Here is a 27,480-nt window from a genome sequence, read left to right as displayed (position 1 = left end):
CCATCTTTCGTTTATTCCACCACCACATTATAAGTGGGAACAGAGCCTGTGTGTGTATGGTGTGAGGGGGAGGTGGGGTGTGTGTATGTGTGTGTGTGGTGTAAGGGAGAGGTTTGTGTGGGTGTGTGTGTGGTGTGAGGGGGGAGGTGGGGTGGGTAAAGATGTACCTATTAAAGGAAACGTCTTACTTCACTATAAAGTACATTAACACATTAATGCAGTCAAATCTGTATAATACATACATGTAGCCCGCAATAATTATATTCATGTGCAAGTTGCATATATTGTGCACCAAAAAGCCATTGTGTAAAAAAATTAAATTACTTTTTATGTTCAGAATCCGTCCTTTTGTGAATTTTCGTCAGTTAAAAAAACAGGATATGACGTCATCAAATAATGGGATAATGAGTAATGAAGACCTCCCTCCCTCATCGGGATTGAGCTAGTATTCTCATCTGAAACAAGTATGCAACTAACAGTGGCCTAAGTAAGTGAACAAGTAAGCCGGTAAGTAAGTAAGTTTCTTGAGAAGCTTTTAATTCCTCTTGCAATAATTATTTCTGTCTCACACATTTGCTATGTGTAGGACTCTTGTACTGAATTGAACACAATAGACATTGTTGTTCGTTATAATTATTGTGTGTGTGCTTTTATGAAATTATTTTTTCAACGAGAATCTAATCTGTTTAACTTTTGTTGCGTTAAGGATCTTTACCCTAAACATTCAACATTCTGCTTGTTTTCAATAATATTAGCAGAGAGAGACAACCTTCAATGACAGGATCTAGGGTCTGGGTTAGGGTTAGCTAACCCTTAGCCATGCAGAGGTCAGAGGTTGAGTGCATGCACAGCTATCCTTAGAGTATTGATACTTTAATATTGCACACCTGCTGCATCGGTTTGTGCCACTGCATCAGAATATCAACATGATTATGAATGTATTTGCTGCAAGTCTGATCCATACCTTTTGAGGCTGAGCCGTCACCATTATGAGGTGATTATCATTGGCACTTGGTATGAATTTGTTCACCAATCCTCCCCCTTGAGTCCAACACACACTTTGTGAATCTATTGTTAATACTATCACTAAAGCTTCGGCTGCTACTGATGATATTGATCGTAAGCAAGCCTTGAGTAAGCTAGTGAGGTTTACAGAGACATTGGAAGCAGGTCACTGCCTGAAATGAGGTTAGTGCATAACACCACTGTTGTTTCACTGTTTATGTCAGCTATTAAATTATCAGTTGGCATGATTATAGACACTTCACAGCTATACTGTATCGTATATTTTACCACAACATTATCCCTGCACACCCAAACACTATAACTATGCACTCATCTTATCTCCCCATAGTGACAACCTTGCTAGACAACTCTACTGGCCCAGGGCTAGTGTTGGTGGACGTGACCAAGAAGTGCTTGAGCTGCTACAGAGAGGAGCTCCACCCAACAGTGACTACTACACTAGAGAGCAGAATGGACACACTCCACTACACAATGCATGTGCTCGTAACCATCCCCACAGTGCAAAACTACTCATAAAGTTTGGAGCCATTGTAGCTGCTACAGCTAACGATGACTGGACCTCCTTACACTGGGCATGTCTTAACAACAGTAAGGACACTGCTAAGCTGTTACTGGAGCACCACTGTCCCACAGGTGAGCCTGAGTGTTAGTCCAGCTGTGTCAGTAGGTGTCTGTCATCTTGTCCAGGTGTATGGCTGTAGTCGCCATTGTAGCTAGCAAAGCTACATGCAGTAGGTACATTTGAGAAGTCATTGCTAATTAATGGTGGCCACTATGTAACGTACTTATAAACACTTCAGCATGCTTCATGGTCTGGTAGATACAGGGTTATCCTATTGTGGAAATACAAGTTTAGCGGAAAAATTTACAACAAATAAAGAATAATTGCAAATACAATCTTATACTGTTGATGACGTGTACGTATATCTATTATTGCAAGCCATAAAAAATTAATTGTTGCGAATTTATTATGAGATTTCCAAAGCATCCAAAACATTTTTTCATTGGTTTGACGATTTGTTTGTATGTTGTGTCAATGTCTGGGTGAGTGCTAGCACACACTAAACCACATGTACTGTCAGTTTATGCTCAGCTGTTCAACCAACCATGCAGACATTAAGAACAGTAGTGGACGCACTGCTGCTGATATGGCCAGACAGTGTATGTACCTTGCCTTGGCTAACTATTTGGAGGGATTCCAGCCTGGACCTATAGGTGAGTTAGCCATCAGCTGTTGTACACAGTAGTAGGTTGCATATAATAGTCAGTACAGCTAGATCAGTGGTTTCCGTGTGATGTCGTTTATATACACATTTATTTACCATAAATGTTAAATCTCATGCAGTTAATTAGTGATTAATTTGTCTGAAGGTGTTAGGAGCGTTTATGCTAAATATGGTATAGATCTGTGAGTTAAAAACCCAATAAAATCCAGTGAAAGTGTAATCATGTCAACAAATAGAGCATTGGAATTCAGTGAATGTCATCAGCACCAACCATGCAGACAACAACATACATGGCAACACATGCATGCACCCGGCAGCCTTGGCCAATGAATACCACCACATAATTATATTTCAGCGCTTGACATAGATAAAGAAGAGAGGGATTGGCAACGGAAGTTAAAACGTAGACTTTTGTGCAGGGGGTGTGGCTTAATCCTGAAACGATGCGTGTTGTCCCCCACCGTAACGCCGCGAAACACTTTTTTTATGTTTGAAGCCTTACACAGAGCTTTCTAAGACCCCCCAAAACTTCATTTCCATGCTTCTTGATGATGTGTATTATGTGGAAATTCCCAAAATTGTTTCTAGATTGTTGAGAAAGAGCTACAGGTACATAGCGCTTTTTTCACCTCTTTTCACCGTTTTTTTATGGCTATGTACCAATAGCACCTATAATATAGCTAAGATTGTCTAACTAAGTAGTGTCCTGGATCACATATAGCCTCAAGCATGGAAATGAAGTCTAAAATCAGCAGCAGGATTGTTATACTGACAGTAAGACAATCAGTTGTCTCCTCAACCATTCCCAGCCTGTGCTTTATATACTTGAGGCTGTCTTCCTACATTGAAGTAGACAGCCTCGAGTAACGCCGGGGCAATGCCGGGGCAACACGGATGGTTATTCGAGGTCGATTTTGTTGCCAATCCCTCTTTGCTCTATCTATGACTGCACAGAGTATGTCCAGCCAGTTTCTTGATGTGACCTTTACCTGTAGGGATAACAGTTTGATAGACAGTTTGAACATGAGTCAAAATATCTTAATTTAATATTGCTGCTAATGCACTTTTCCTTTTCTAAATATATGTAGATCCTCTGTCCTCATACCCAACACTGGAACAGCTGAGTCAGCTGGAATGTGACCAATGGCTTCAACTTGGTGCTCGGTTGGGATTGGGCAATTACCGCCAACTGGAAACCATAAAGAAGAGCCAACATCCCACAGCAACAACTCTCCAGGCAGCCAAAGTCAATAGTCTTGACATGCATTGGAAGGATATTGTGGAAGCTCTAGTGAGCATTGGAGAGTACAAGTTTGGAGAGTACAAGTTGGCAGAGAGTGTGTGCACTCAGCAAGGTCAGCTCCTGTTAACTACCAATTACTAGCGTTTTAACACTTGTCTACAAGCTTGTGTACAATAGACTCGTTTTCTTTTTGCTATCCATTTGTATTCACATCTGTATACTGTGCGATGCAAGTAACTATGCTGTATTAATTAGTTTTGCTAACAATACCAACTGCAGGGGAAGGTGAGAGTGCTCTGTCAGTGAGTGCATTCTATGGCCGGCTGGACTGTGTCAAGCATCTTGTGGAAATTGTCGGCCTCAATCCAAAAAGTGACTCAAAAAAAGTTAATTTTTCACTCTTATAATTATTATAGACAAGCTCTATTTATTTCTTAGCCTGACCCCGCAATAATTATATTCATGATCGAGGCTCACTTAAAAACAATTGGTGTTTGCAGGTACAGTCAACAAGCCTGGTGACACCCCACTCTCTCTGGCCTGTGCCAATGGCCACTTGGATACAGTTAAGTACCTTGTGAACGAGCATCATTGTGATCCTAGAGGTAAATTGTCATTGTATGTACGTACATGTGTATTACACCCACTAATTTGTTGGATTTCCATTTCTTGTTAAAGATAATTATAGCTATTATCAAAACCGGTTTTACTTGAACAATAATTATAGCACAGTGTACCTTTAGAAGTATACTCTATAGTATACGTATGTTATTTTGCAGGGGGAGGGTCACATTAATTTTATTTCGCAAATATTGTGCATAATTATATGGCACCTCGCTTATAAACGCAATGATTGATGTAATGTCATTATGAGCTACTGTACAAAAAAAAAATGAATGCCTTGAAAATTGCATGTGCATGGTCCTCTTGGAGGCAGTTCAGCCATAATTATCATTATCCAACTTTGCACTTATATAAATCGTAGTCGCTGCCATTGAGATCTTGATCAGATATTTTAGTATAGTCATTCACTATAGAAATATTGGATCAGGATCTCGATGACGTCATTCAGGCGATTCAATGCTTCTGTATTTTCTCCACTATGCACGTTCTGATTGGAGTTTATCTGAAAATCCGAATTTGGAAACTCGTGACGCGACCGCGATTTAAGTGCAAGATTTGGGTATTGATATGACTGAACTGCCTCCGAGAGGATATGTATAGTGATGCACATGTATACAAATTCCAACAGTGGTGTAACTAGCAATGAGGCAGAGGAGGCCCTTGCCTCCTGTACTATTGAATTTCAAGTGTCATGTGACTCACCTCAAGCCCTGCCTCCGTGGTAGCACTTAAGGAGTAGGATTTCGTCTATAAACTTATACTCTTTTTGTACGTTTACAATGTATTATGTGCAGAGCCAGTAAACAAGGCTGGTAACACCCCACTCTCTTTGGCCTGTGCTAATGGCCACTTGGACACAATCAAGTACCTTGTGAACGAGCGTCATTGTGATCCTAGAAGTATAAGCATTGATTCTTGCTGCATCACTTCAGTATATATAATATTATATAGATACAGTCAACAAGGCTGGTGACACCCTACTCTCTCTGGCTTGTGCTAATGGCCACTTGGACATTATCAAGTACCTTGTGAACGAGCGTCATTGTGATCCTAGAAGTAAGCATTGTATGGCACATCAATTGCTGCATCACTTCAGTATAATTATACAGAGCCAGTCAACAAGGCTGGTGACACCCTACTCTCTCTGGCCTGTGCCAATGGCCACTTGGACACAGTCAAGTACCTTGTAAACAAGCATCATTGTGATCCTAAAAGTATAAGCATTGTATGGCACATCAATTGCTGCATCACTTCAGTATATATGTACATGCAGAGCCAGTCAACAAGGCTGGTAACACCCCACTCTCTCTGGCCTGTGCTAATGGCCACTTGGACACAGTCAAGTACCTTGTGAACGAGCATCATTGTGATCCTAGAAGTAAGTTAATATTATACATGTGGAAAGGACATTAACACTTAATTGTACTGTGGTTTTAGTGATTTGTCGTAAATAGTGGAACCGTCACTATTCTTGTTAGTTCTATAGTGGTTCTTCTGTTTATCTGGTTCGTAAATATAGCATGTGTGTCTCTGTGTGTTTACTGATTTTCCGATTGTTGTTACCTGAACCTCTGTCCGTCTGACCTAGCTAAGCTAATCGATGTATTAGATCCCCTGCCAACAATACACCCACTACATGGCATAATAATTGTTGTACATGCATGTATACAATCTTGAATGTTGTGGCATAATAATTATAATTATTGCCGGAATACAAACGCACTATATTATTATAGATTTAAACTATACTGCATATATGAACCAATGCATGTGTGCATGTACAGGTACAGTCAACAAGGCTGGTGACACCCCACTCTCTCTGGCCTACAAAGGTGGACACTGGGAAGTGGTCAAGTATCTCGCCATCACACATCACTGTGATACAACAAGTAATTCCCATCTTTATTTCAGTTGTGAATGACCTGTTGATTTTATTGCAATACTAAATTTGGTCTTTATGGAGACTGAATTGCTTTGGAGCTCATCTGCCAACTCAGCCTGCTTTCACCATCCACCACCATGCAGTCCAATCCATATATCTTGTTTCCATAATTATACTCTGTCACAATTTTAATTGATATAAGAAGTATCATAATTATTTGCATGTATGAATCGACGTCACGTTGAGTTACAGCCAATTAATACCTTAGATCCTCAGATATATAGAGTATATCCCATTGCTACGCTGTTGCTATGTTCAATATGCACCATAATGCACTGAATCTCATATTCTACACTGACCACAAAGCCTTGAGGGATTTAATGATATACATGGTATTTTTACAAAAAATGGCGTATAGCAAAGGCTTCCAGTAAAAGTATATCTAGTTTTCTCCAGTTCTTTACTGTCCGTTTCAATCTAGGACACAGTCACTCGTACTATACTCAGAGTTGGCCATTAGTTGAGGAGGAACTGTTTGCAGCAGAGTTTGGGGTGGGGCTGCTTGAGTTGCATTGCAGCTTTGGGGTGGGGCTGTTTTGCAGCGTTGATGGTTTTGCAGTGTTTGACGGGGTGGGGCTGCTTTACTCTTGTCTAGCGCTAGCGAGGAGCCCAACGTTTTGTGAGTAAAGCCATTCGTTGTGCCAATGACGGCAATCTTGAATGGTCAGATACTGGTGTCTTTGAACAGAGATGCAAGCAGCTGTGACTGTAGTCTCTTTCAGCTCTTTCAGTAGAAGCTGCGGTGTCTTTTGTGTTGCTAAGGATATAAACTAGTTATGACACGTGCACTCGGGATGCATGGTGTATAATTATTGCACTCAGCCCTCGGGGCTGGCGCTCTTGTGCTTCAGTGCAATACAATCCCTCGTGCCCATGTTATAACTATTACTCATGATTGAGTGCCATTATTATACAATTTGAAACATTCATTTAGGCTGTATTATAATTATACTAGTGTCCTATGGGGTACACTGACTTGTATTTATTACCTTAATTCACATCTGCATGTATTCAGGTGTCCTCTTGCTAGCAGTAAAGCATGAGCAAGATTTGACAGTGAAACGTCTACTGGCAGAATGCCACAGCAATCCAAATTTGACTGACAAAGAAGGCAAGACACCTCTCGATTTAGCCAACAACCCTGAGATTATAAAGCTCCTGTTGAAACACGGAGCCAAAACTGCCAATGTCTACAAGAAACACAGCAAGCTCATCGGAAAGCTCTCCTCCGAGCGACCTCCACACCTTCCTCTGTCTGTGCTCATCATTGGCGACGGTGGCGTGGGGAAGAGCACTCTGTTGAAGTCCATTTGGAGCTCAAAAGGATTTGGTCCAAATTCCAGAAGACAAAACCCGTAAATTGTGTCCATACGAACACAGTGGGGATCATACCGTACGAAATATACACCAAAGAATTTGGGAGAATCATTTACTTTGATCTTGCTGGCCAGAAAGAGTTTTACACGAGCCACTGTGCCATTCTAGAGAATGCTGTTCAAACCTCACCACCCATTATTATCCTCTGTGCTAAGCTTGTAGAAAGTGAGCAGGCGATTATTGATTCCATGAATCGTTGGTTGACCCTCGTCCAAAACCAGTGCATTAATCTGAAAAGCAAAGCACACGTGATAGTAGTTGGTAGCCATGCCGACCAGGTGAAGGAAATGGGAAAAGATCCACGAGCCAAAGAGAACATCTTTGCTCCCATTATCAAGCAATTTTCGAAGTTTGAGTTCACAGGGTTTATTCCAATGGATTGTCGCTTTGCTGATTCGGGAGGCATGAATACAGTTAGAAAACATATCCAGAAAAGCTCTGCTATTCTCCACTCTCCAGAACCCATCAGCCTAAATGCTCACACATTTTACATCTACCTTGCTGAAAGCTTCAAAAATGACCTTGCAGTTTCACTGAAGGTTGTTCAAAAACGAATACACAGCGATCTAGAGCAAACACACAAGTCAGAAAAAATGGCAGACATTCTTTCCTTCATTCCGACCACCCTCAACCGTCTAGTTGATATCTGTGACCAGCTAAGCAAAACGGGTCTGCTGTTGTTTCTTCACAATGAATCCTCTCCTGAAAAGTCCTTTCTGATTTGTGATTCCAAAAAATTGCTGTCTGTTGTCACTGGGACAGTGTTTGCTCCTAAAAAGTTCCGTCAGCACTGCAATCTCGCCTCAAGCACTGGAGTAGTGCCTTTTTCCAAGTTTGCCAAAGCGTTTAAGAGCTACGACATTGAAATGCTGATTGTTTTCATGACACTTTTAGAGCTGTGCTTTGAGATCAAGGACAAGCAAGTTCTAGAGTATATTCAGAAGATGGAGCTAGACCTAGACAACACTCGCTACGTCTTCTTTCCCGGGCTCATTAGGATAGAAACTCCCGAGCGTGTGTGGGAGGAAGACTCTTCCATGAGCTACCACTTTGGCTGGATAATTGAATGTGCTAAAGACGTCCAATTTTTTGATCTACAGAGTTTTCAGATTATCATTCTGAGGTTAGTGTTCACTTTTTGTCTTGCTCCTTTCGAAAAGATCACCACAAAAAACCCTGCCCTTCAAAAGTGCTGCTCTGTGTGGAAGAGTGGGATCTGCTGGTGCCATGATGATGAGATTACCGCACACCTCGAGCTTCGTAACAATAAGTCTATCACTCTTAAAATGCGATCTGAAGTTCTTACACCTGAGAGCCTAGCCAATCGCTCTAAGATAGTCAGTAAAATTCTCGAAACTATGAAAGATGTTTGTCCCAATATTGTGGTTGTGGAATCACTGATCAATCCACTGGAAGTTGTCAATCATCCTCTAAACCCTTCCTCAGAGCTCATGCTGTTTAGAGTTAGACATCTTGCTACAGCTGTCATCTCTCAAAAAAAAGCTGTGAGATCAGTTATTGATCACCCTCTTCCTCTGAAACGCCTTCTCCAGTTTGAGCCATATGCTGGTTTGGACCTCAACACTCTACAGTGTATTCACAGTGACAAAAATTTCAAGAAAGACGAAAAAATTTTAGATGTCTTCATTTCTCATTTCGCTAGTCAAATTTCAGATCTAAACAGTATTCTCATGTACAGAATAATCTTGAGCCAATCTAATGTCAACATTGAGTTGGTCAGTCCCAGAAAGGAGGTGGTCCAGGCCCTTGAGACGTGGAGGAGTGAGACTGAGGGAACTTACAGCTGTCTGAGGGAGACTCTCAACAAGTACAGCGTTTTCACTGGGAGAAACCCTCTGGTGAGTGAAATTATAAACGTTAGTAAGTGAGTTGAGTTAACGTAATCGTGTATTAATTTCACTAATAATATCCTCATGCATGTACATACAGGACCTAGCTGGTGTGGCTCACGATGATATTGATCCCTCTGTGTTTAGGTGATGACCAAAAGGTGTGTTGTCCCCCCCCCTTGGCCCCACTTTAATACGTGCTGAATTGCTGAATTCAGACTTACGTCTAGCTTAATGTATACAATTATATAATAGAGTTTACCCCATACCATTGGTTGTTTAGCTAGTATAATGACTTTCTCAACATGTTATGTGTATAGGATCCAGGGATTACCAGTCTCCATGAGTTGATGTGGTCAAGCATGGAGTCACTGATGAGCAGTTGGATAGAGAGATTCAACAAGACGACCTTGCTCCAGTAGCTATGCACTTTGATGATGTGGAGCTCCACCTCAACCCACTGAAGTTGACTGCCAGTGAACAAGCTGACGTGAGGCGAGAGAATTATATAAGTAGAAGCAATCAAGTGGCAGTGCATGATCAACTGTTTGTTTATCTGGAGGGGTCATGAACCCAGCGAGGCAACCTTTAGAGCACTGATTAGGATCTTATTGGATCTGAGGAAGGAAGAGCTCGCTACCAAGATCTGTCAATACTTGAAAGAAAAGGTGTATCTATACTGTACACACAGTGACATGCAGTATTCAAACATAATTATTTGACATTTGAGCTTGACTGTATATATAATTATACATGTTGTGTACAGTGTGCTAGTTCAGCCCATGCTTAATTATAATCAGGGAATTCATATACTGCATAATTATGCTTGAGTTATACGTATACTTTCTTTACATGCAGTCCCAGTGATCTATGAGTGCTGACGTAAAGCTATGCAGTAGGACTCTTGTTCTGAATTGAACATTTTTGTTTGAATTCTGTTTCAATTTTGAGCCCCAGGTAGTGGAATATAGTTTGTTTAACTCTTGTTGCATTAAGGATCTTTACCTAAACAAACTATAAATTGGGGAAAGGTCATCGTTAGAACATTATATTGTTTGCGAAATATGGTTTTCATTACTTCTTGCACAATTATGTTACCCTCAAATAGTCACTAGACCCAAAGTCTGTACCAATGTTCATAACTGGCAAACAATACAAGACACACAATACGCTGCTATAAACATGGTTTTGCAATAATATAAACAGGTCAGGAACTATAGTCAGTTAACTTGAACTGAATCATCTCTTTTAGGTATCACTTCTGGTGTTTTCTCTTTAGCCACCTTTCGTTTATTCCACCACCACAGTATAAGTGGGAACAAAGCCTGTGTGTGTGTGGGTGTGAAGGGAGGTGGGTGTGTGTGTGTGTGTGTGTGTGCATGGGTATGAGGGGGAGGTGTGTGTGGGTGTGGGTATGGTGAGGGGGAGGTGGGGTGGGTAAAGATGTACCTATTAAAGGAAACGTCTTTATAAATTACTTCACTATAAAGTACATTAATCTGTAGATATACATGTATAGTCCTTAGGCCCTGGCACTGTCGTTTAGCATTTTTTGCGGAAACATTATAACTATAGCACACAAGTTATAATATGCAAATTGCTATAGTTAGATAAAGTAATGCATCGATCACAAGATTAACGTTATACTCACAAAGTAAGAGACGACCACCAGATATATCAGCAGTCCAATGGCGACCAGTAAGTGTCTCCACCACTGACCAGGGAGTGCCTGAGGGGAAAGAGTGACATAAAAGAGTCAACTGTGACAGAAAAGTAAACTATAGATCTACCTCTTATAATACCATGTTACAAAACAAGTTGATCGAGGCAGTTATAAGTACACACACAAACTATAAGGCACACACTATACACACTGACTGACTTACCACAACGTCTATAACAAAGTAGATATTGACTCCGATAATAACCAGTGCCATAATCCAGACCACGATAGACCACACTCTGTGTATGTGAGTGTGTGTGTGTGTGATGAGGGAGGGGGTGGTTAGTATGTGCGTTGTAGAACTCAAACTAGCTTGAATAGAATGCAAGCTGCTGTAGTGTACTATAGCTATACTGCACTCAGTGGCTGTATACTTTTATGCTAAATAACGTACACAGAGTTTTTGAATTCTCCCATGACTTCTTTGCTAGAGGTAGCGTGGAGGAGAGGGAACAGTGAGAAAGGCAGCTGTGTGTGTGTGTGTGTGTGTGTGTGTGTGTGTGTGTGTGTGTGTGTGTGTGAGGTGGGGGTGAGGTGCATGTGTGTGTGGGGTGAGGTGAGTGTGGGTTGTGTGGGTGAGGGTGTGCATGGGTATGTGTATATAATTATGTGTGGGTGTGGGTAATGGGATGGTATAGGGATAGGTGTGTGCAGGGGCGTAGCCAGGATTTTGGGGAAGGGGGTGCTTTTCATAAGTAAAATCGGCCGCAAAGCGCCAAAATTTAGTTGACCGGAAACCATACCTCTTATTAGTGACGTTATCTGCACAGTTGGGCGTGGCCCAATGCATAGAGATGTCTACATACGTATACATACTTAGCAAACTTGAAAGCCTCCTAGATCCTTTTCAGGCATCTCAATTGATAATCTCAGGATAGCATTAATAAAACTTTTACAAAGGAACAAGGGGCTGCAACTGTGCAACTGTGCAACTGTGCAAGCATACATCTGGAAGTCAGTATTGGCAAGTCTCTCGAGGCCCTTGGATGTCTGATGACTGCAGTCCTCTATGCACTGTACAAGGCAGCTAGCTAGCTCTCAGTCATAGATAAACGATGAACGTTAATTATTATATTGAGCTCCACCATGCATATCGCATGCAGGAAGTGAATAGCTGAACCCTATGTGACCTTCCATGCAGTTTGCAAAACCAGCATGCAATCATCTCTTTCGTAACGCGAGTTCAGCACAATAGTCCAGCTACTAACTAAAAACTACTCTCTTAGGTGAATAGCTAGAACATGCAGCTAGTTCAGTATGCAGCTAACAAGCTAAATCTGGAGTGCTGAGCTCAACTGGATCTTCAAGTATAATTATAAGCTTTAATATACTTGTAGAGTCAGGCAGTGGGGGTGCTCAAGCACCTAAAGCACGTACCTCCCCTGCCTACGCCCCTGGGTGTGTGGTTGTGGGTGAGGTGAGTATAGATGGGTGTAGGGGGAGGGGGGAAGTGTGTGTGTGTGTGTGTGTGTGTGCATGTGTGGAGGGTAGCCCATGCAGAGGAGGTTCGACATGCGTGCATGAATCACTACAAGTGCAGTGTACTGGCCTGGGCGTTATCACATGACTGCAATGACATCAATGCACTGGACTTGTAGTGATTTGTACACCCATGTCGGACCTCCTCTGAGGGTAGTCAATGTGAATCTATTGTTACAGGCTAAGAGATATAGTTTGTCCGTAATTATAATAATTCTAGGGCCACTCAAAGAGGAAAATCAAATAATTATGGGTATTTTAGGTCATCAAAAACATGATAGATCGCCATGATTATAGTAAGTTAGACCATGTGATCCAGTAACTGCATGCTGCTCTCACCAACAAGCTTTGTTCCACATTGATGTAGTCAGAGAGTGAATCTAGAACATTCACCGCTAGTATAGCGATGATGACACACGGTACCATGGCAACGGAGCGAGTCAGCAGTACCCTCTTCCACTTGGCCCACTTCAGATCCAAAAATCCCTGCACAGGGAGAGAAATGTGTTTACAATTGCAAATAGCTAACAGAATTATAAACGTGCTGTATATGCAGCGTAACGAATAGTTATAGACACTGTTTTGGAGGTGTCTAGACTAGTGCTCATGTATGTGCAGTGTCTATATACACACTGGTCAAGGGACGTACCTCCATAACAAACTGTCCAGCGTAAGTGCCCTGTAGGAAGAAAAGATGCAGTGAAATACGGAAACATTGCAATCCATGCATTTCTAAACATCCCCTAACACACTCACATTTACACCCACACCCACACACACACACACACACACACACACACACATGCACGCACAAACACACACACGCACGGTCATAGTTGAGCTCTGTCCAGCTGCTAGTAGCCCAACTGCCCAAACGTAGCGTATCCAATCTTGCATACCATTGCTATAATACAGACAGTCAACAGCTCTTAATAAACTGATGTTAGCGGGAGAACAGGCCCACTGCACATCAATGGGGGTGCCAAGTGGTAGACCTTTACCGAAAATTGCCTGGTAGGACAGCATACATAATAATTATTATAACTGTTATGTGCTGAAGAAGTACGCTATATATAATCCAACAAACTAACGCAATATTATTGTAAACTGAAGAGATGATCATGACTTACAGCTCCAAAGGCACAGACGATGAACATGTTGATGAAGAAGGAAATACCCACGGCAACGGCTGTATGTATGTATGGAGACATAGTACATAAGAGGTTATCTATCATGTGCATGTACATCTATTATACGTGCACTTTTTCAAGAAGCCATGCATGCACCATTATCTAATAGTTTGCAGTTAGACCTTGAAACCAGAACTGTATATATATAGTTTACTATAGTGTAGATTACGGTCATGCATTGTAGCTAGCTGTTTAGAGCCTTCTGTCGATACAAGAGAGAGTGAGTTCGAAGATTCGTGCCTATGTTCGAACTATAGTGGCCTTGTCACTCCGCCGAGGAAGCTTTCTGTTGGCCGTGAGTTTGGACTTGAATAGAGCCTAATTACCTAGTCTATACCTAGGTACAGTATCATCAGTTTATATAATTAGTGCTCTGAGCTGCTGTCCTCGAGAACAAGCGTTCGAAAATAGCATGTATTCGATAATTGGTTGTTTACATTAAGTAAAATTGGTAGCAACATGCACTGATATGAATTTATAATTACTCACAAGATTCGATGTAGTTGTACTTTATTCCCTCCTTGATCTCCACCCGATCTGTCCTGGAAATAGCTCGACTCTGTCGGTACAAAAAGGACCGCGAACAAAAGTAATTACCATCATGTTATAGGCATAATAGTTGAGTTAGGAAACCCCTGCATGGGACGTAGCGATGAAGTATACCCTCTCCTATTTTTATTATGCCTCGGTGCGCATGCGCAAGCGAGGTATACGGTAGTGTGTTTGTGTGTCTGTGTGTCTGTCTGTGTAGACTGCTACAGCTGCTCAAGGATGAATCAAGTGCAAGTAAGAGTTTCTATAGGCTTCTAGTCATGTTTACTTGGATTTTAATTCGTGGATTTGCAAAATAATGCTTTGTTCTCGAGTTATACCTAGTTTTGCTTACTTGGAATGCCATTGCAGCCTTTTCAGAAGAGCACGTAGCCAAACTTGTTTACCGAGTGTTGCTACTCTACTTAGTAGTTAGCTCTGCACTAAAACGCTAGCTATTGGTAGCTGCAAGAGTGAGAAGAGAGCTGCAAGGCTCTGCTAATGCAGCCATTAATTTTAGACTTGAACTTTTGGCATAGATCGTTTTTAACAATAATAATGGTCGATCATTACCCACTCTGTGAGTTTTTGCATGCAGCAAAATTATTAAAGCTATTAGTAGCTTTATGTTATGTAGCTTTGGCATCTTCACCGAGGCATCAGCACCTGCGGTGCTTTCATTAATTCAGGCAAATCCTTCGAATAATTTTATAGTAGATCAAGCATGTCCCTCTACATGCACCCTCACAACCTCCATACTCTCACAACCTCATATCCTCCACACCCTCACAGCCCACACCCTCACAGCCTCCACAGCCTCCACACCCTCACAGCCTCCTCCACACCCTCACAACCTCCATACTCTCGCAACCTCACATCCTCCACACCCTCACAGCCTCCACACCCTCTCACAACCTCACATCCTCCACACCCTCACAGCCTCCACACCCTCACAACCTCCACACCCTCACAACCTCACATTCTCCACACCCTCACAGCCCACACGCCCACAATCCCACACCCTCACAGCCCACACTCCCACACTCTTACAGCCTCCACAGCCTCCACACCCTCACAGCCTCCACACCCTCACAACCTCCACACTCTCACAACCTCACATCCTCCATGCACACCCTCACAGCCTCCACAGCCTCCACACCCTCACAGCCTCCACACCCTCACAACCCACACTGCTCACCAGCACTAGTCCAGAGTGTAGGAACAGGTTGTGGGGCATGATGACCGCACCCACTACCCCCAGGCCTTGTACGACGGCATCTGATGTACAGTTAGCACACATTGGTATTACAGCTCCTTTGAAGACTTCCAACTGGTTGTCAGCTTCAATAGCTGTGTGAATGTACTGTGTGTGTGGGGTGGGGTGGTCAGTATATAATCTGTATTTCTATAATACATGCAGGCTACATAATATTGGCATACATGTATACTTATTCAAAGAAGCTAGCTATCATTATGATTTCTTACCATCCACCCAAACATGGCGCACATGACACCAATGAGCATGCCAAAGAAGGCTTCAAGATAGCGGAGACCTGTGTGTGTGTGCATGTGTGTGTCAGGGGGGAAGGGGGTCTTAAATACCAGCTATAATATGCATGTGCATTTTCAGTGAAAACCGCATAATGTTGAATACTGCTAGTGGACCAAAACAGAGTAAAGAAATTAAGTGCATTGCAGGCTACTCACAAATACATTGGGATTGGCCTAGATTGCCTGAACTCCATAGCATCGACTAATATACACTATACTTGTAGCAGCTAAGATTTCCTTCACTGACCGTAGCTCTCGAGAAAGAGGAAAATGAATGTGTCTATACCAGTTATGAGACAGCCCTCCCACAGAGGGACCCTGTGTGTGTGTGTGTGTGTGTGTGTGTGGGTGTGTGGGTGGGGGGTGAGGTAGGTAGGTAGGTAAAACTATAACAGGGACAATCTTTTTAAAAGGAGAGTGTTTCCACACTACAAAACGATTATGTCATGACAACAATATCTCTCCTGTATACATACAATGATAGCTATACTTACGTTCCCTGGGAGAGAATGTTAATAGCAAGTGCCGACCCTATCACCTCCTGGAGAGGAAGCAAAGAAAGAACGTTACGTTCATAGCATGTATGTATAGCAAGTTATGCATGGCAATCAAAGGTAGCCAATATTAATTTTAGGTACAAATATAAACACCAGACTATATATATAGCTATAATTAATTATTCACCTGTATGTCACTGCCAATGATGGCCAGCTCCATGGACAGCCACAGTGTGATTCTTGCTGGTTTGGGGTACCTCTCTCTACACACCTGCGCCAAGTGTTGGCCTGTGACCACACCCAACTTGGCCGACAGCAACTGTGTGTGCATGTGTGGGAAGTGATTTGATCTTACTATAATATAGCCCAAACTGCATGGAATAGTAGTGCAATGTAGTTGCAATAAGCGGACCTCTCCTCCCAGCTATTGTAAAAAGGCCAGGTAAGGTCTCAATAAACAACAAAAAACGGCCATTTCTGTATACACTACAGTCCACTGTGTACGTACAGTTGTAACAATTCTCAAGACCACGCATGCAAGACCAAAGGTAAACTCACTAGCTATAGAGTGAATAGTAAGATTGCCTGATTGTTTGGAACAATCAATGTACCTGTAGGATTAGTCCCATTACTGTAGACCACAGCAGTACCCATAGCAACTGCAGGTAGAGAGATCAACACGTGATTAAAATAGCACAATAAAGATATTTATATTTATTGTGTCCTGCCATCATGTGACAATGAATATCTTATAATTATTTATTAGGGCATAATAGAGTGTTACACAACACAGCTAGTACCATGCATGCAGTGAGAAATCTCAGTCAGGAGTTTTTGATATACAGTATATACTCTTACAATTTTGTTTGTCCACAAAATGTTTAAAAACATGCAAGCACACTGAATAATTAGATGACCTAGATCTTGCATCCCATGCATGCACGTTTGACACACACATACCCACACAACCACTCATGCACCTTGTATTGAGTCACTGCTCCCACTTGAAGGTCACTCTCAATATTGCCAGGATCAATATACGCAATGCTCATGAGAAAACCAGGGCCAGTGAACGCCCATAGCTTCCGAAAACTGAAAATAGGCTGCAGAAGATTAGTAGAGAGAGAACGACACAATTATCAATAACAGCTATAAATACTGTACCCATTAAAATTAATGACTGCTGACAAACCAGAATAATAAATAAAAGGCACTTATATACGTACACGTAACAGTGCAACGCTATTGTATGAGCACCATTGTGATTTGTACATTGTAGTATAGACAAAGGCTCGATACTACAATCGTCATAAAACAGCTGCTATAATTGGAACAATGAAAAGTTGTGTGTTCAGGTACAATCTCTATAGTCCACAAAGAAAGAAGCTTACAGGAAGAACAGTGCTGTCACTAGAAACCATAAGTTGAAGTTGAGGCACCATTTTAATAAGTATGTACACAAATTTAATACAACACTGAATGCATGTATGGGATGTTATCATAATACTGTGCATGTTGTGATTTTGCAATAATTATGTATGATTTCGATTTTCACGTAAGACTTTCACTTGGCCTGCAACAATTAAGTTACTTAGTTGCGAACTCACTGCTTTTTGTGGCACTCTGATCAACTGAAAGTCTTTCAATTTGTGCTCCTCTGATTGGTCGAACTCTTTATCTTTATCATATTCTTGTACGGTCGAGTAGTTCTTAGGGGATTCACTAATGAGGGGGGCGGTCTCTTCGTAGGGGGGCGGGGCAGACCTGTTGAGGGGTCGTGATATACATATCTCAGTGTCATTATGAATTTGCCTCTTGGTTTGAAATGAGAGCGTATCTCTGCTAATTTGTGTCAAGCTTCTACGTATAACTATAGCTCGCTATAATTATAGCTATTAAAAATGGAGAGCAATAATTTATTAGACAATTACACACACAGAATTATGCCATTCGACCATTCCTACAAACTATACTGTACTTTGCAACTCACTTGGAAGTTTTGGGCGAATGGCAAAGTGCAAAAAACATGGAGCTTAACAAAATTATTGACCTTTGATATTAGATAGGTGGTACTTGTGCAAAACTAGAGTAGTACCATTATTTTGTCCCAAACTTTCAAGTGAGCTACAAAGCACAGTAATTAGATCTAGCTAGACAGCTTAGAAAAATACCTTGTGTGATCATATGCATGAGCTCCTACCTAGCTTGACACAGCTGTATGAGTACTTATTACCTTTCTCCTTTTTCTATCTCCATCTCATTGGATGACATATTCTGTGCACATCGGCCTGCAGCTAGCGTTGCTTGCACTGCTAACTTAATTAACTGCTGCTCACAGAGATGATCAAGAGAAGCCAGCGAGTGTCGTCACGCCCACCAAAAGTAAGTCCTACTATAAGCCGCCCTCCACTTCTAAATAATTATTAATTTGCATTAAGGATCTTTACCAATACACCAATGTGTGCAGGCCGCCCATGCATGTGGTATACCAAAGTTTGATAAAGTCTGCAGTAGTACCAAGACTGTGTCACATGTAAACAATACAAAACACATGTACATAAAGTCAACATTTGATATGTAAACACGTCACAGTGGATTTAAATAATAAGAGCCAGTTCAGTGTTAGTTAATTGTAACTGAAGTGTCTTTAGATAGCATTTCTGGTTTCTCTCTAGCCACCTTTAGTTTAATCCGTTTAATTCGATACCACGTTAGAAGTGGAAACAAGGCCTGTGTGTGGGGGGGGGTTTGTGTGTGTGTGTGGTAAGTGGGTGTGAGGGGGAGGAGTGAGATGTACTTAAAGGAGACGTCTTACTTCACTGTAAATATTAATGCAGTCAAAGTTAATAACATATACCGTATAGCGGGTAATTTTCGTGGATTGTTATTTCGTTGGCAAGCTGACCTCCATGACATTTTCCCCACGAAAGCGTAGGCGTGGTTTACCAGAACGCATGCAATGAGTGCAGGCAATGAAGTCAAACGAAAATAAAATCACGAGTTGAACGAATTTTTTACGCCACGAAAATTACCGGCTATACGATAGTCTTATAGGTCCTTGCACAATCACTTGACCTTTTTTTGAGAAAATAGGAGTTAATTGTAGCCGAAAATACTTATACACAAGTAAACGCAAATGACTATACTATAGTTCGCATTAATTGATTAAATACTCACAAAGTAAGAGATGACCACCAGATATATCAGCAGTCCAATGGCGGCCAGTGTGTGTCTCCACCAGTGACCAGGGAGTGCCTGAGGGGAGAATTATGTAGTGTGGCACAAACATCATTATGCCGGAGTGGGCGTTACCTTCATAACGCAAGTATGTGTGTAGACTGCTACAGCTGCTCAATGATAAAATGAAGTGCTAGTAAGAGCTTCTATAGGCAGAGTCCTAGTCATGATTACGAAGCATTATTGAAAATCCACAAACAGCAATCCAAGAAAACATGACTAGGACTCTGCCTATAGAAGCTCTTACTTGCACTTCATTTTATCTTTGAGCAGCTGTAGCAGTCTATAAACACACATACATGCACACTACCGTATACATAAAATAGCATTTAATAATAAAGAAATAGCTGTGGCAACCTTACACACTACCGTATACCTCGATGCGCATTGGATTGCAGTTTGTGGATTTAATAATGCTTCGAATGGAGTTATGGCTATAGTTTTGTATTTTAAATGCCAATGCAGTCTCTTCAGACTAGCTATTGTACTTACACGTAGTAGTTAGCTCTGCACTAGAACGCTAGCTAATTAGAGTGAGGAAAGAGCTGCAAAGCTGCACTGTTTCACAAGAATGCAGCAGGCATTAATGTGGACTTGGTGAACTTTTGGTAACTTTCTTAGAGCAACAATCATGCATGCAGGATCATGCAGGGTTAATAGCAAAAGTATTAACTTCATGTGCTGCTAGCTTTCCACCAGCACATCATCATCATGTTTCATCATCATGTTTTTATAGGCCTTGGCAGACTCGGGGAAATAGGTATAGAGTAGGTCTGAGGAAATATTGTTGGGAGAAATGTAGTTTACATGCATGCACGAGGCACACACAACACACATGCACTGACTTACCACGATGTCTATCACAAAGTAGATGTTGACTCCGATAATGACCAATGCCATAATCCAGATCACAACAGACCACACTCTGTGTATGTGTGTGGGTGGGTTGTTAGTTTGGTATGTGCTTATAGGAGTGAAAATTGACTATGACAATAATGAGTTCAACACAAAACCATTGAACACCGCTATCCCTCAGCTGTTTACATGAATGCAGTAGTATATGTATGAAGCATGGAAGCTGGCTAAGTAGCGAGCAATGAAATTCTATAGACTCTGGACTATAAGAGGCGTGCTGAAACTTTTGAGAACTGAGCTTTAGTATGGATGAGACATGCAATGTGGACTAGGGATCACAGCAAAGTCAGTCAGTAAAGAAGCGGCTCATGGTAACAATGTTCTGGGGCTAGGGATAAGCAAAGAAGCAACCCTATCACAATCATAATTCTAGCTTTCTACTTTAGTGACCCTTTTCCATTATTCCTGGTACAGGATCACTTTGTCTGTAAATACGCACCCCGAATAAAATACGCCTGTATAGCTAGAGGCCATGCAGCCAGTTCAAGCTTCTTAGCTTTTGCTCGCTTTTATTCAACAACGAGGCTCTAACATTTAAAATCTGCCACGAAGGCTATCCATGCTGTAAACGCAGTGCTATGGAATACAGGTAAGTATACGTAGACTCAGATGCCACACACGAACAAACAAACCACTGGACTACTATATCCGTGGCTGCCCACGCGTGCCTCCGATAAAAAGACTAGAATGCAGACCCAATGCTAGCTGCTGTACTGTACACTCCTGTGGCTGTATTAACGTACACAGAGTTTTTAAATTCTCCCATGACTTCTTTGCTAGAGGTAGCGTGGAGGAGGGGGAACAGTGAGAAAGGCAGCTGTGTGTGTGTGGGGTGGGTGTGAGTGTGGGTGAGGTGTGCAGTTGGGTCAGGCACTGATAAGATTAATTTTATTCATTACCAACATTTAATGTGGATGATGTAGATTATGTAGTGTTAATGAGATTCATAACCATTATTAATGTTATTCATTGCAATTGATGTCACGTGTCAAGAAGAAGTCAAGGTACTTGCTTAGCTAGCTGCTGGAACTATGGTACAGAATCTTTAGCAACAAATGCGGTGGACTTGCACAAGGTAAGACTAGTTGTTTAGGCCCTCAAAAGATAGAGTAGGTTGTCATGATTATATTTCTAGCGGGGGAAGTCAATATGTGCAAAACTGCCTTAGCTATACTGGCTTCTTTAGCTCTGACAGCCACTCTAGAGGTAGGCTATGCTGTGTATCTCAAGAATACAGTAACTCCTACTCTTCCCCCGCCGGATATTAGTACCTAGCAATGATAAGTTCATCTAGCCTTGTTTTTGAAGCTTGATCTTAGCATCTTCATGGCCGCATTTGCAGTTCTTCTTATTAAAAGTGGCATGACGTCATCACCATTTTTGGGGCTAATTAGCATAATTGAATTAAGCTAATTAGTTTTTTGGAAAAAGAATTTATTTTGGATCATTTTGATGCAGCATACACTGTATATTTAATACAGCAGTATGAACATAGTGTTAAATTTTGGTATTTACAGCCAGACCCGGGCCTTAACTACGCAGAGTGTGTGGGGGTGTATATATAGGTAGGTGTGAGTGTGTTGGAGGTACACATGCGATGGCCATGATTATATAGCAAGTTAGACCATGTACTCCAGTAACTGCTGCTCTCACCAACAAGCTTTGTTCCACGTTGATGTAGTCAGAAAGTACATCTAGAATATTCACCGCTAGAATAGCGATGATGACACATGGTACCATGGCAACGGAGCGAGTTAGAAGCACCCTCTTCCATTTGGCCCACTTCAGATCCAAAAATCCCTGCACAGGGAGAGAAATGTGTCGTCACAATAAGTGCTGGCTATAATTAGTACAATAATATGCATGCATGCTCTGTAGGAGATAGATGCAAATCGAACTTTTCCTTGATGGTGAAATATGTACACACTGGTCAAGGGACGTACCTCCATAACAAACTGTCCAGCGTAAGTGCCCTGTGGGAAGATAAGATGCAGTGAGATACAGAAACAGTGCAATCCATGCACTCAAAACACCCCCCTAACACACTCACACACACACACACGCACGGTCATGGTTGAGCTCTGTCCAGCTGCTAGTAGCCCAACTGCCCAAACGTAGCGTATCCAATCTTGCATACCGTTGCTGTAATACAGACAGTCAACAGCTCTTAACAAACTGATGTTCTTAGGGGTACAGGCCCACTGCACATCAATGGGGGTGCCAAACGGAAGATCTTTATCGAAAATTGCCTGGTAGGATTTAGGACAGTATGGCTAGCTGGTAATTACGTGATATTCATATTCATGAGACTATATTTTACATAAAATCATGAAGGTGATGCTGTACGTTGCTACTATACAATTACTCATAAGCAAAATACAATACAGCTAAAGAGATGACTTACAGCTCCAAAGGCACAGACGACGAACATGTTGATAAAGAAGGAAACACTCACGGCAACGGCTGTATGTATGGAGACATAGTACATACGTGGTAACACAACGAGTGGTGGTGTGTGTACGTACATATACGCCATGCCTACATGAAAGCTTGAAATTTTTCCCAGGTATAGCAAAAAACATTATTACTACACTATAATAATATCTCACAAGATTCAATGTAGTTGTACTTTATTGCCTCCTTTACCTCCACACGATCTGTCCTAGAGATTGCTCGACTCTGTCAGTACATGAGGAGATGCTTTTATGTAGGCATGCATATAATTATTATATAATATGCAGGAGCATAGCCAGGATTTTTTGGAAGAGGGGGCAAAACCTATCAGCCGCGCAGCGCCAAAATTTTGACCGGAAGCCACGCCTCTAAATTATGACGTCATAATTGACTTCTCTATTTAGTTGGGTGTGGCCTGATGTAGAAGAAGCTAGTTTAGCAAAGAACAAGAACTGTCTATAGATTTAGACCAGAATAGCTCACAGTATAGGGACTAAATCGTTTTGCTTGCCTACTAACTAGCTAACTGCAGCAAGATTGGGAAGAAAGGGAGTGCTCAGCAAGATAATCAGCTACACTAACCTAGCTGAGCTGAGTAGTAGAGATCCAGAAAAAGGGGAGGCATTTGCCCCCTTTGCCACCCCCTGGCTACGCCACTGATATGTACATGAGGAGAGTAAGTATATATAATTGAATAATTAAGGAAACAAATTTTCAGTTAGTTTAAAAGTCTGTCACCAGCACTAGGGTATGATGACCGCACCCACTAGCTATGACACCCTCACAGCTTCCACAGCCTCACAACCCACACTGCTCACCAGCACTAGTCCAGAGTGTAGGAACAGGTTGTGGGGCATGATGACCGCACCCACTACCCCCAGGCCTTGTACGACGGCATCTGATGTACAGTTAGCACACATTGGTATTACAGCTCCTTTGAAGACTTCCAACTGGTTGTTTGCTTCAATGGCTGTGTGAACGTACTGTGCGCGCGTGTGTGTGTGTGTGTGTATGAGGGGTTGGTATGAAATTAGCAAGAGTATCTACTCTTGATTTTTAACTAATAAGCCATGAGCGATTTGCTTTGGCATAAAATGTGCTCAAGGGCTGCCAGCCGAGATCGACTATTTACTACAATGGCCTATTTGATGTGTAGAAATCAAACAGAGTTTCTTTCGAGCTTTCTCAGCTGTGAATTCCCTTTGATCTTAAAGCCAACAAATACAATCAATGGTTTCTCTCACCATCCACCCAAACATGGCGCACATGACACCAATGAGCAGAGCAAAGAAGGCTTCAAGATAGCGGAGACCTGTGTGTGTGTGTGTGTGTGTGTGTGTGTGTGTGTGTGTGTGGTGTGAGGGGGTGGTTGAAAGGAGAAATGACTACACGCTTATTGCAAAATAGTATAAATAAAGTACGATATCGAATGATGACATGTAAAACACTGCACATAATTATATTATGCATATTTCCATGGAGGATCTTCACTGACCGTAGCTCTCGAGAAAGAGGAAAATGAATGTGTCTATACCAGTGATGAGACAGCCCTCCCACAGAGGGACTCTGTGTGTGTGTGTGTGTGGGGGGGTGGAGCGTATATTAACCGGTACTGGACAGGAGCAGACGTGCATTACCTCCAAACACAAAGGATAGTGCTTCCGTCTCTCCAAAATAATTTACTATTCTAAAATGAACACACCGCGGCTGCTGATGCCACGGTGGATGTGTCACAAAGCTACTAATACACACATGCATATCACGATGAACATTTTTGCATTAATTTTGCTGCTGTAATCACAAGTACTCAAGGAGTGGGAAATGATCGACCGACCATATGATCGACGCTAAAAATGATGCAAAGTCTAAAATACAGTACAGCCTTGCAGCTCTCTTCTCACTCTTGCAGCTACCAATAGCTACAGGGGGGTGGTCGGTGTGACCCCCCACGGAGCTTTAAAATTGGGAGGAACTACCTCTCGCTACAATGCGAGGATGACTAGTGTGGTAGCGTTCTAGTGCAGCTGTAGCAGTCTACACACACACACGCACACACACACACACTACCGTATACCTCTTCTTGCGCATGCACACACCGAGGCATAACAATGGAATAAGGACAATCACGAAAAACTCTTTTTGTACATACTTACGTTCCCTGGGAGAGGATGTTAATGGCGAGTGCTGACCCTATCACCTCCTGGAGAGGAAGTAAAGAAGTTTAAAAACTAAGCCAGATTTGGAAACAGGTACTAGCAATAATAATAATTATTAAGACCTTCTCAAGAACTTGAATGCATCTTGCAATAATAATAATAAATTATAGCTATAATTATTCACCTGTATGTCACTGCCAATGATGGCCAGCTCCATGGACAGCCACAGTGTGATTCTAGCTGGTTTGGGGTACCTCTCTCTACACACCTGCGCCAAGTGTTGGCCTGTGACCACACCCAACTTGGCCGACAGCAACTGTGTGTGCATGTGTGTGGGGGGGTTCCCATAATTTATCAATGACCTTTAATTCTTCATGGGTGGTGGTTAGGAGGGATATTATACTTATTTCTTGTACCACCAAATAACGTGGAAGAAGTAGCAGCGAACAAAATTTCAAATGAAAAATGTACATGTGAATGACGTTGTAACGGTGGAGTTATATGCTCTTGCTGGATTTCTTGTTTCCACGCTTTATGGTGTTTCCTCTGGCCAAACCTAGTTACATTGCAAATGTTTTTTTCAACTAGGTCCACTGTACGTACCTAACATAAATCCCTTGTAAGGTATGAAGAGTGTTATTATTGTACCTGTAGGATGAGTCCCATTACTGTAGACCACAGCAGTACCCATAGCAACTGCAGGTAGAGAATATACGTGTCTCTAACTATAGCCCAGTAAACTATTTTGGTGACAATTGTAATTATGGTAATTCGTATAAATTCAGTTTACACAAGAGAGGAATTTTAATTGTTTGCCTAGGCTATAATAATACCACAAAATTAATGTGGCACAAGTACATGCAGTAGCAAGGATTCATCATGTGACCTAGCATGTGCACACACCCACACACCTTGTATTGGGTCACTGCTCCCACTTGAAGGTCACTCTCAATATTGCCAGGATCAATATACGCAATGCTCATGAGAAAACCAGGGCCAGTGAACGCCCATAGCTTCCGAAAACTGAAAAGAGGCTGCAAAAGATTAAAGAGGAGAGAACAAAAAAATTAATTAGCAATTTATACAGCTAAATACTGTGACAGTAGATCTAAATGATTTTGTATGAGCAGTAAATCAACAGTGGAGTATATATGGGGTGCCGTTGTGTCAAAACGCTAATTTTGTCCCCTTTGCATTGGCTTGTGTAAGTCAGTGCACTTTGCATTAGTGGATAAAATTAGCGTTTTGACACAAACGACATTTCAATGGAGCTAGGATGGTGCTAATAAACTGAAGGGTTTTACATGTACTATAGCTAGCTATTTCTGGGCCCCATAACTTCAGTTCTCTGTCAATTATTACGTTTTAGACCTTAATTTGCAAATAAAATGAGCCAAATCAGGAGAAAATTTAACACCTTAATTTTCGATCTAAGATCTAAGTTTTTACCACACGGTATAGGTACTTGTGATGGAAGCCATCAACACTTGTACACTTAATTATGTATGAAGCTCAACGTGTTGCTACAGGAACAGTTCAGTCACTGGTAACCACAAGTTGAGGGAAATCAAGCTGAGGCATCATTATACATACATGTAATTAGATCAGAGGAGGTCTGACATGCGTGCACAAATCACTACAATTTCAGTGCATTGATGTCATTAATTGCAGTCACATGATAACGTCCAAGCCAAATGCACTAGCACTTGTAGTGATTTGTGCACACATGTCGGACCTCCTCTGTCATTAGATATAGATACATAACTTCAAATATAATCAGGATTGCAATTTACATTACTTTGTAAAACTTCAATTGGGATGCAATTAATTAATGAACGAAGTCAGTTGTGAACTCACTGCTTTCTGTGGTACTCTGATCAACTGGAAGTCCTTCAATTTGTGCTCCTCTGATTCGGCGAACTCTTTATCTTTCTCACGTTTTTGTACGGTTGAGTAGTTCTTAGGGGATTTACCAATGAGGGGGGCAGTCTCTTCGTAGGGGGGTGGGGCAGACCTATTGTGATATAGAAGATATGAATAATGTTGAGCTTAAAATATGCTTTCAACTCTACGTACATTTCTGAATACAGCTCATAGATAGTTATTATAGCTGATGGAGAGCAATTAAACACATTCACATAATAATTATTATGCCATTCGACCATTCCTAATAATAGCTGCAAGATAGATTGGTAGATCTAGCCAGCTAATATTAAACCTCATTATGACATTAATTAATTAGCTATTTGATTACACAAGCTCGATCCAAGCAAGGCTAGATACAGCACACACATAATTACCTTTCCTCTTCTTCTATCTCTATCTCATTGGAGGCCATCGTGTGGACTTCTTGTCACTCGTAATTGCATTGTATAACAAATACCCACACACACCACATGGCCCACAGTCCCACACACACACGTACAACCACATGGCCGCATGTAGGGCTGATAAACACA

The 27,480-nt window shown here is 41.7% G+C and overlaps 3 protein-coding genes across 6 annotated transcripts; 1 reads left to right on the top strand and 2 right to left on the bottom strand.

Annotated features, from left to right (window-relative positions):
- Positions 1-1,021: 1,021 nt before the first annotated feature.
- LOC135335970 (ankyrin repeat and KH domain-containing protein mask-like) lies at positions 1,022-10,613 on the top strand. 3 transcript variants are annotated; one of them, XM_064531711.1, is made up of 15 exons: positions 1,022-1,188; positions 1,355-1,659; positions 2,140-2,241; positions 3,341-3,607; positions 3,775-3,867; positions 3,996-4,100; positions 4,914-5,018; positions 5,071-5,175; positions 5,229-5,333; positions 5,393-5,497; positions 5,904-6,008; positions 7,077-9,297; positions 9,389-9,449; positions 9,609-9,956; positions 10,147-10,613. In XM_064531711.1, the coding sequence occupies exons 1-12, from the start codon at positions 1,184-1,186 to the stop codon at positions 7,418-7,420; spliced, it is 1,746 nt and encodes a 581-aa protein (XP_064387781.1). In that variant the 5' UTR covers positions 1,022-1,183; the 3' UTR covers positions 7,421-9,297; positions 9,389-9,449; positions 9,609-9,956; positions 10,147-10,613. The 3 variants fall into 3 exon arrangements, with proteins under 3 accessions (XP_064387781.1, XP_064387780.1, XP_064387782.1); XM_064531710.1 differs by having other exon boundaries at positions 9,609-10,613; XM_064531712.1 differs by lacking the exon at positions 5,393-5,497 and having other exon boundaries at positions 9,609-10,613.
- Positions 10,407-18,625, bottom strand: LOC135335978 (natural resistance-associated macrophage protein 2-like). The gene is made up of 18 exons (XM_064531722.1): positions 18,493-18,625; positions 17,867-18,023; positions 17,240-17,362; positions 16,871-16,918; positions 16,447-16,578; positions 16,257-16,303; positions 16,010-16,080; positions 15,697-15,764; positions 15,410-15,574; positions 14,170-14,239; positions 13,621-13,679; positions 13,319-13,501; positions 13,140-13,169; positions 12,830-12,976; positions 11,406-11,479; positions 11,175-11,250; positions 10,940-11,017; positions 10,407-10,613 (listed from the first exon to the last, which is right to left on the bottom strand). The coding sequence occupies exons 1-18, from the start codon at positions 18,528-18,530 to the stop codon at positions 10,509-10,511; spliced, it is 1,671 nt and encodes a 556-aa protein (XP_064387792.1). The 5' UTR covers positions 18,531-18,625; the 3' UTR covers positions 10,407-10,508.
- A 128-nt stretch (positions 18,626-18,753) lies between these two features.
- LOC135335977 (uncharacterized) lies at positions 18,754-27,452 on the bottom strand. 2 transcript variants are annotated; one of them, XM_064531720.1, is made up of 18 exons: positions 27,322-27,452; positions 26,879-27,035; positions 25,933-26,055; positions 25,670-25,717; positions 25,206-25,337; positions 25,019-25,065; positions 24,361-24,431; positions 24,110-24,177; positions 23,684-23,848; positions 23,021-23,090; positions 22,816-22,874; positions 22,478-22,660; positions 22,355-22,384; positions 22,065-22,211; positions 21,155-21,228; positions 20,346-20,421; positions 19,437-19,514; positions 18,754-18,989 (listed from the first exon to the last, which is right to left on the bottom strand). In XM_064531720.1, the coding sequence occupies exons 1-18, from the start codon at positions 27,357-27,359 to the stop codon at positions 18,882-18,884; spliced, it is 1,674 nt and encodes a 557-aa protein (XP_064387790.1). In that variant the 5' UTR covers positions 27,360-27,452; the 3' UTR covers positions 18,754-18,881. The 2 variants fall into 2 exon arrangements, with proteins under 2 accessions (XP_064387790.1, XP_064387791.1); XM_064531721.1 differs by lacking the exon at positions 21,155-21,228.
- Positions 27,453-27,480: the final 28 nt, after the last annotated feature.

The sequence above is a fragment of the Halichondria panicea genome, chromosome 5 (assembly GCF_963675165.1).
Source record: "Halichondria panicea chromosome 5, odHalPani1.1, whole genome shotgun sequence".
NCBI classification, from domain to species: Eukaryota; Metazoa; Porifera; class Demospongiae; order Suberitida; family Halichondriidae; genus Halichondria; species Halichondria panicea.
This window is presented reverse-complemented; position numbering and strand designations above follow the sequence as displayed.

What these genes read in the sequence shown, in the direction of transcription:
- LOC135335970 (XM_064531711.1), top strand. An exon ending in ATTCCAGCCTGGACCTATAG is followed by an intron (nt 2,242 to 3,340) that starts GTGAGTTAGCCA and finishes AAATATATGTAG; the next exon opens with ATCCTCTGTCCTCATACCCA. An exon ending in GCATCATTGTGATCCTAGAG is followed by an intron (nt 4,101 to 4,913) that starts GTAAATTGTCAT and finishes TATTATGTGCAG; the next exon opens with AGCCAGTAAACAAGGCTGGT.
- LOC135335978 (XM_064531722.1), bottom strand. Translation starts at nt 18,530, where the DNA reads ATGTCATCCAATGAGATGGAGATAGAAAAAGGAGAAAG. An exon ending in TCAGAGTGCCACAAAAAGCA is followed by an intron (nt 17,363 to 17,866) that starts GTGAGTTCGCAA and finishes AATCTTCTGCAG; the next exon opens with CCTATTTTCAGTTTTCGGAA. An exon ending in TGGTGGTCGTCTCTTACTTT is followed by an intron (nt 10,614 to 10,939) that starts GTGAGTATAACG and finishes ACACACACACAG; the next exon opens with GCTTTGTTCCCACTTATACT.
- LOC135335977 (XM_064531720.1), bottom strand. Translation starts at nt 27,359, where the DNA reads ATGGCCTCCAATGAGATAGAGATAGAAGAAGAGGAAAG. An exon ending in TACACTCTGGACTAGTGCTG is followed by an intron (nt 23,091 to 23,683) that starts GTGAGCAGTGTG and finishes ATGTACTGACAG; the next exon opens with AGTCGAGCAATCTCTAGGAC. An exon ending in ACTTTGTGATAGACATCGTG is followed by an intron (nt 19,515 to 20,345) that starts GTAAGTCAGTGC and finishes TTCTCCCCTCAG; the next exon opens with GCACTCCCTGGTCACTGGTG.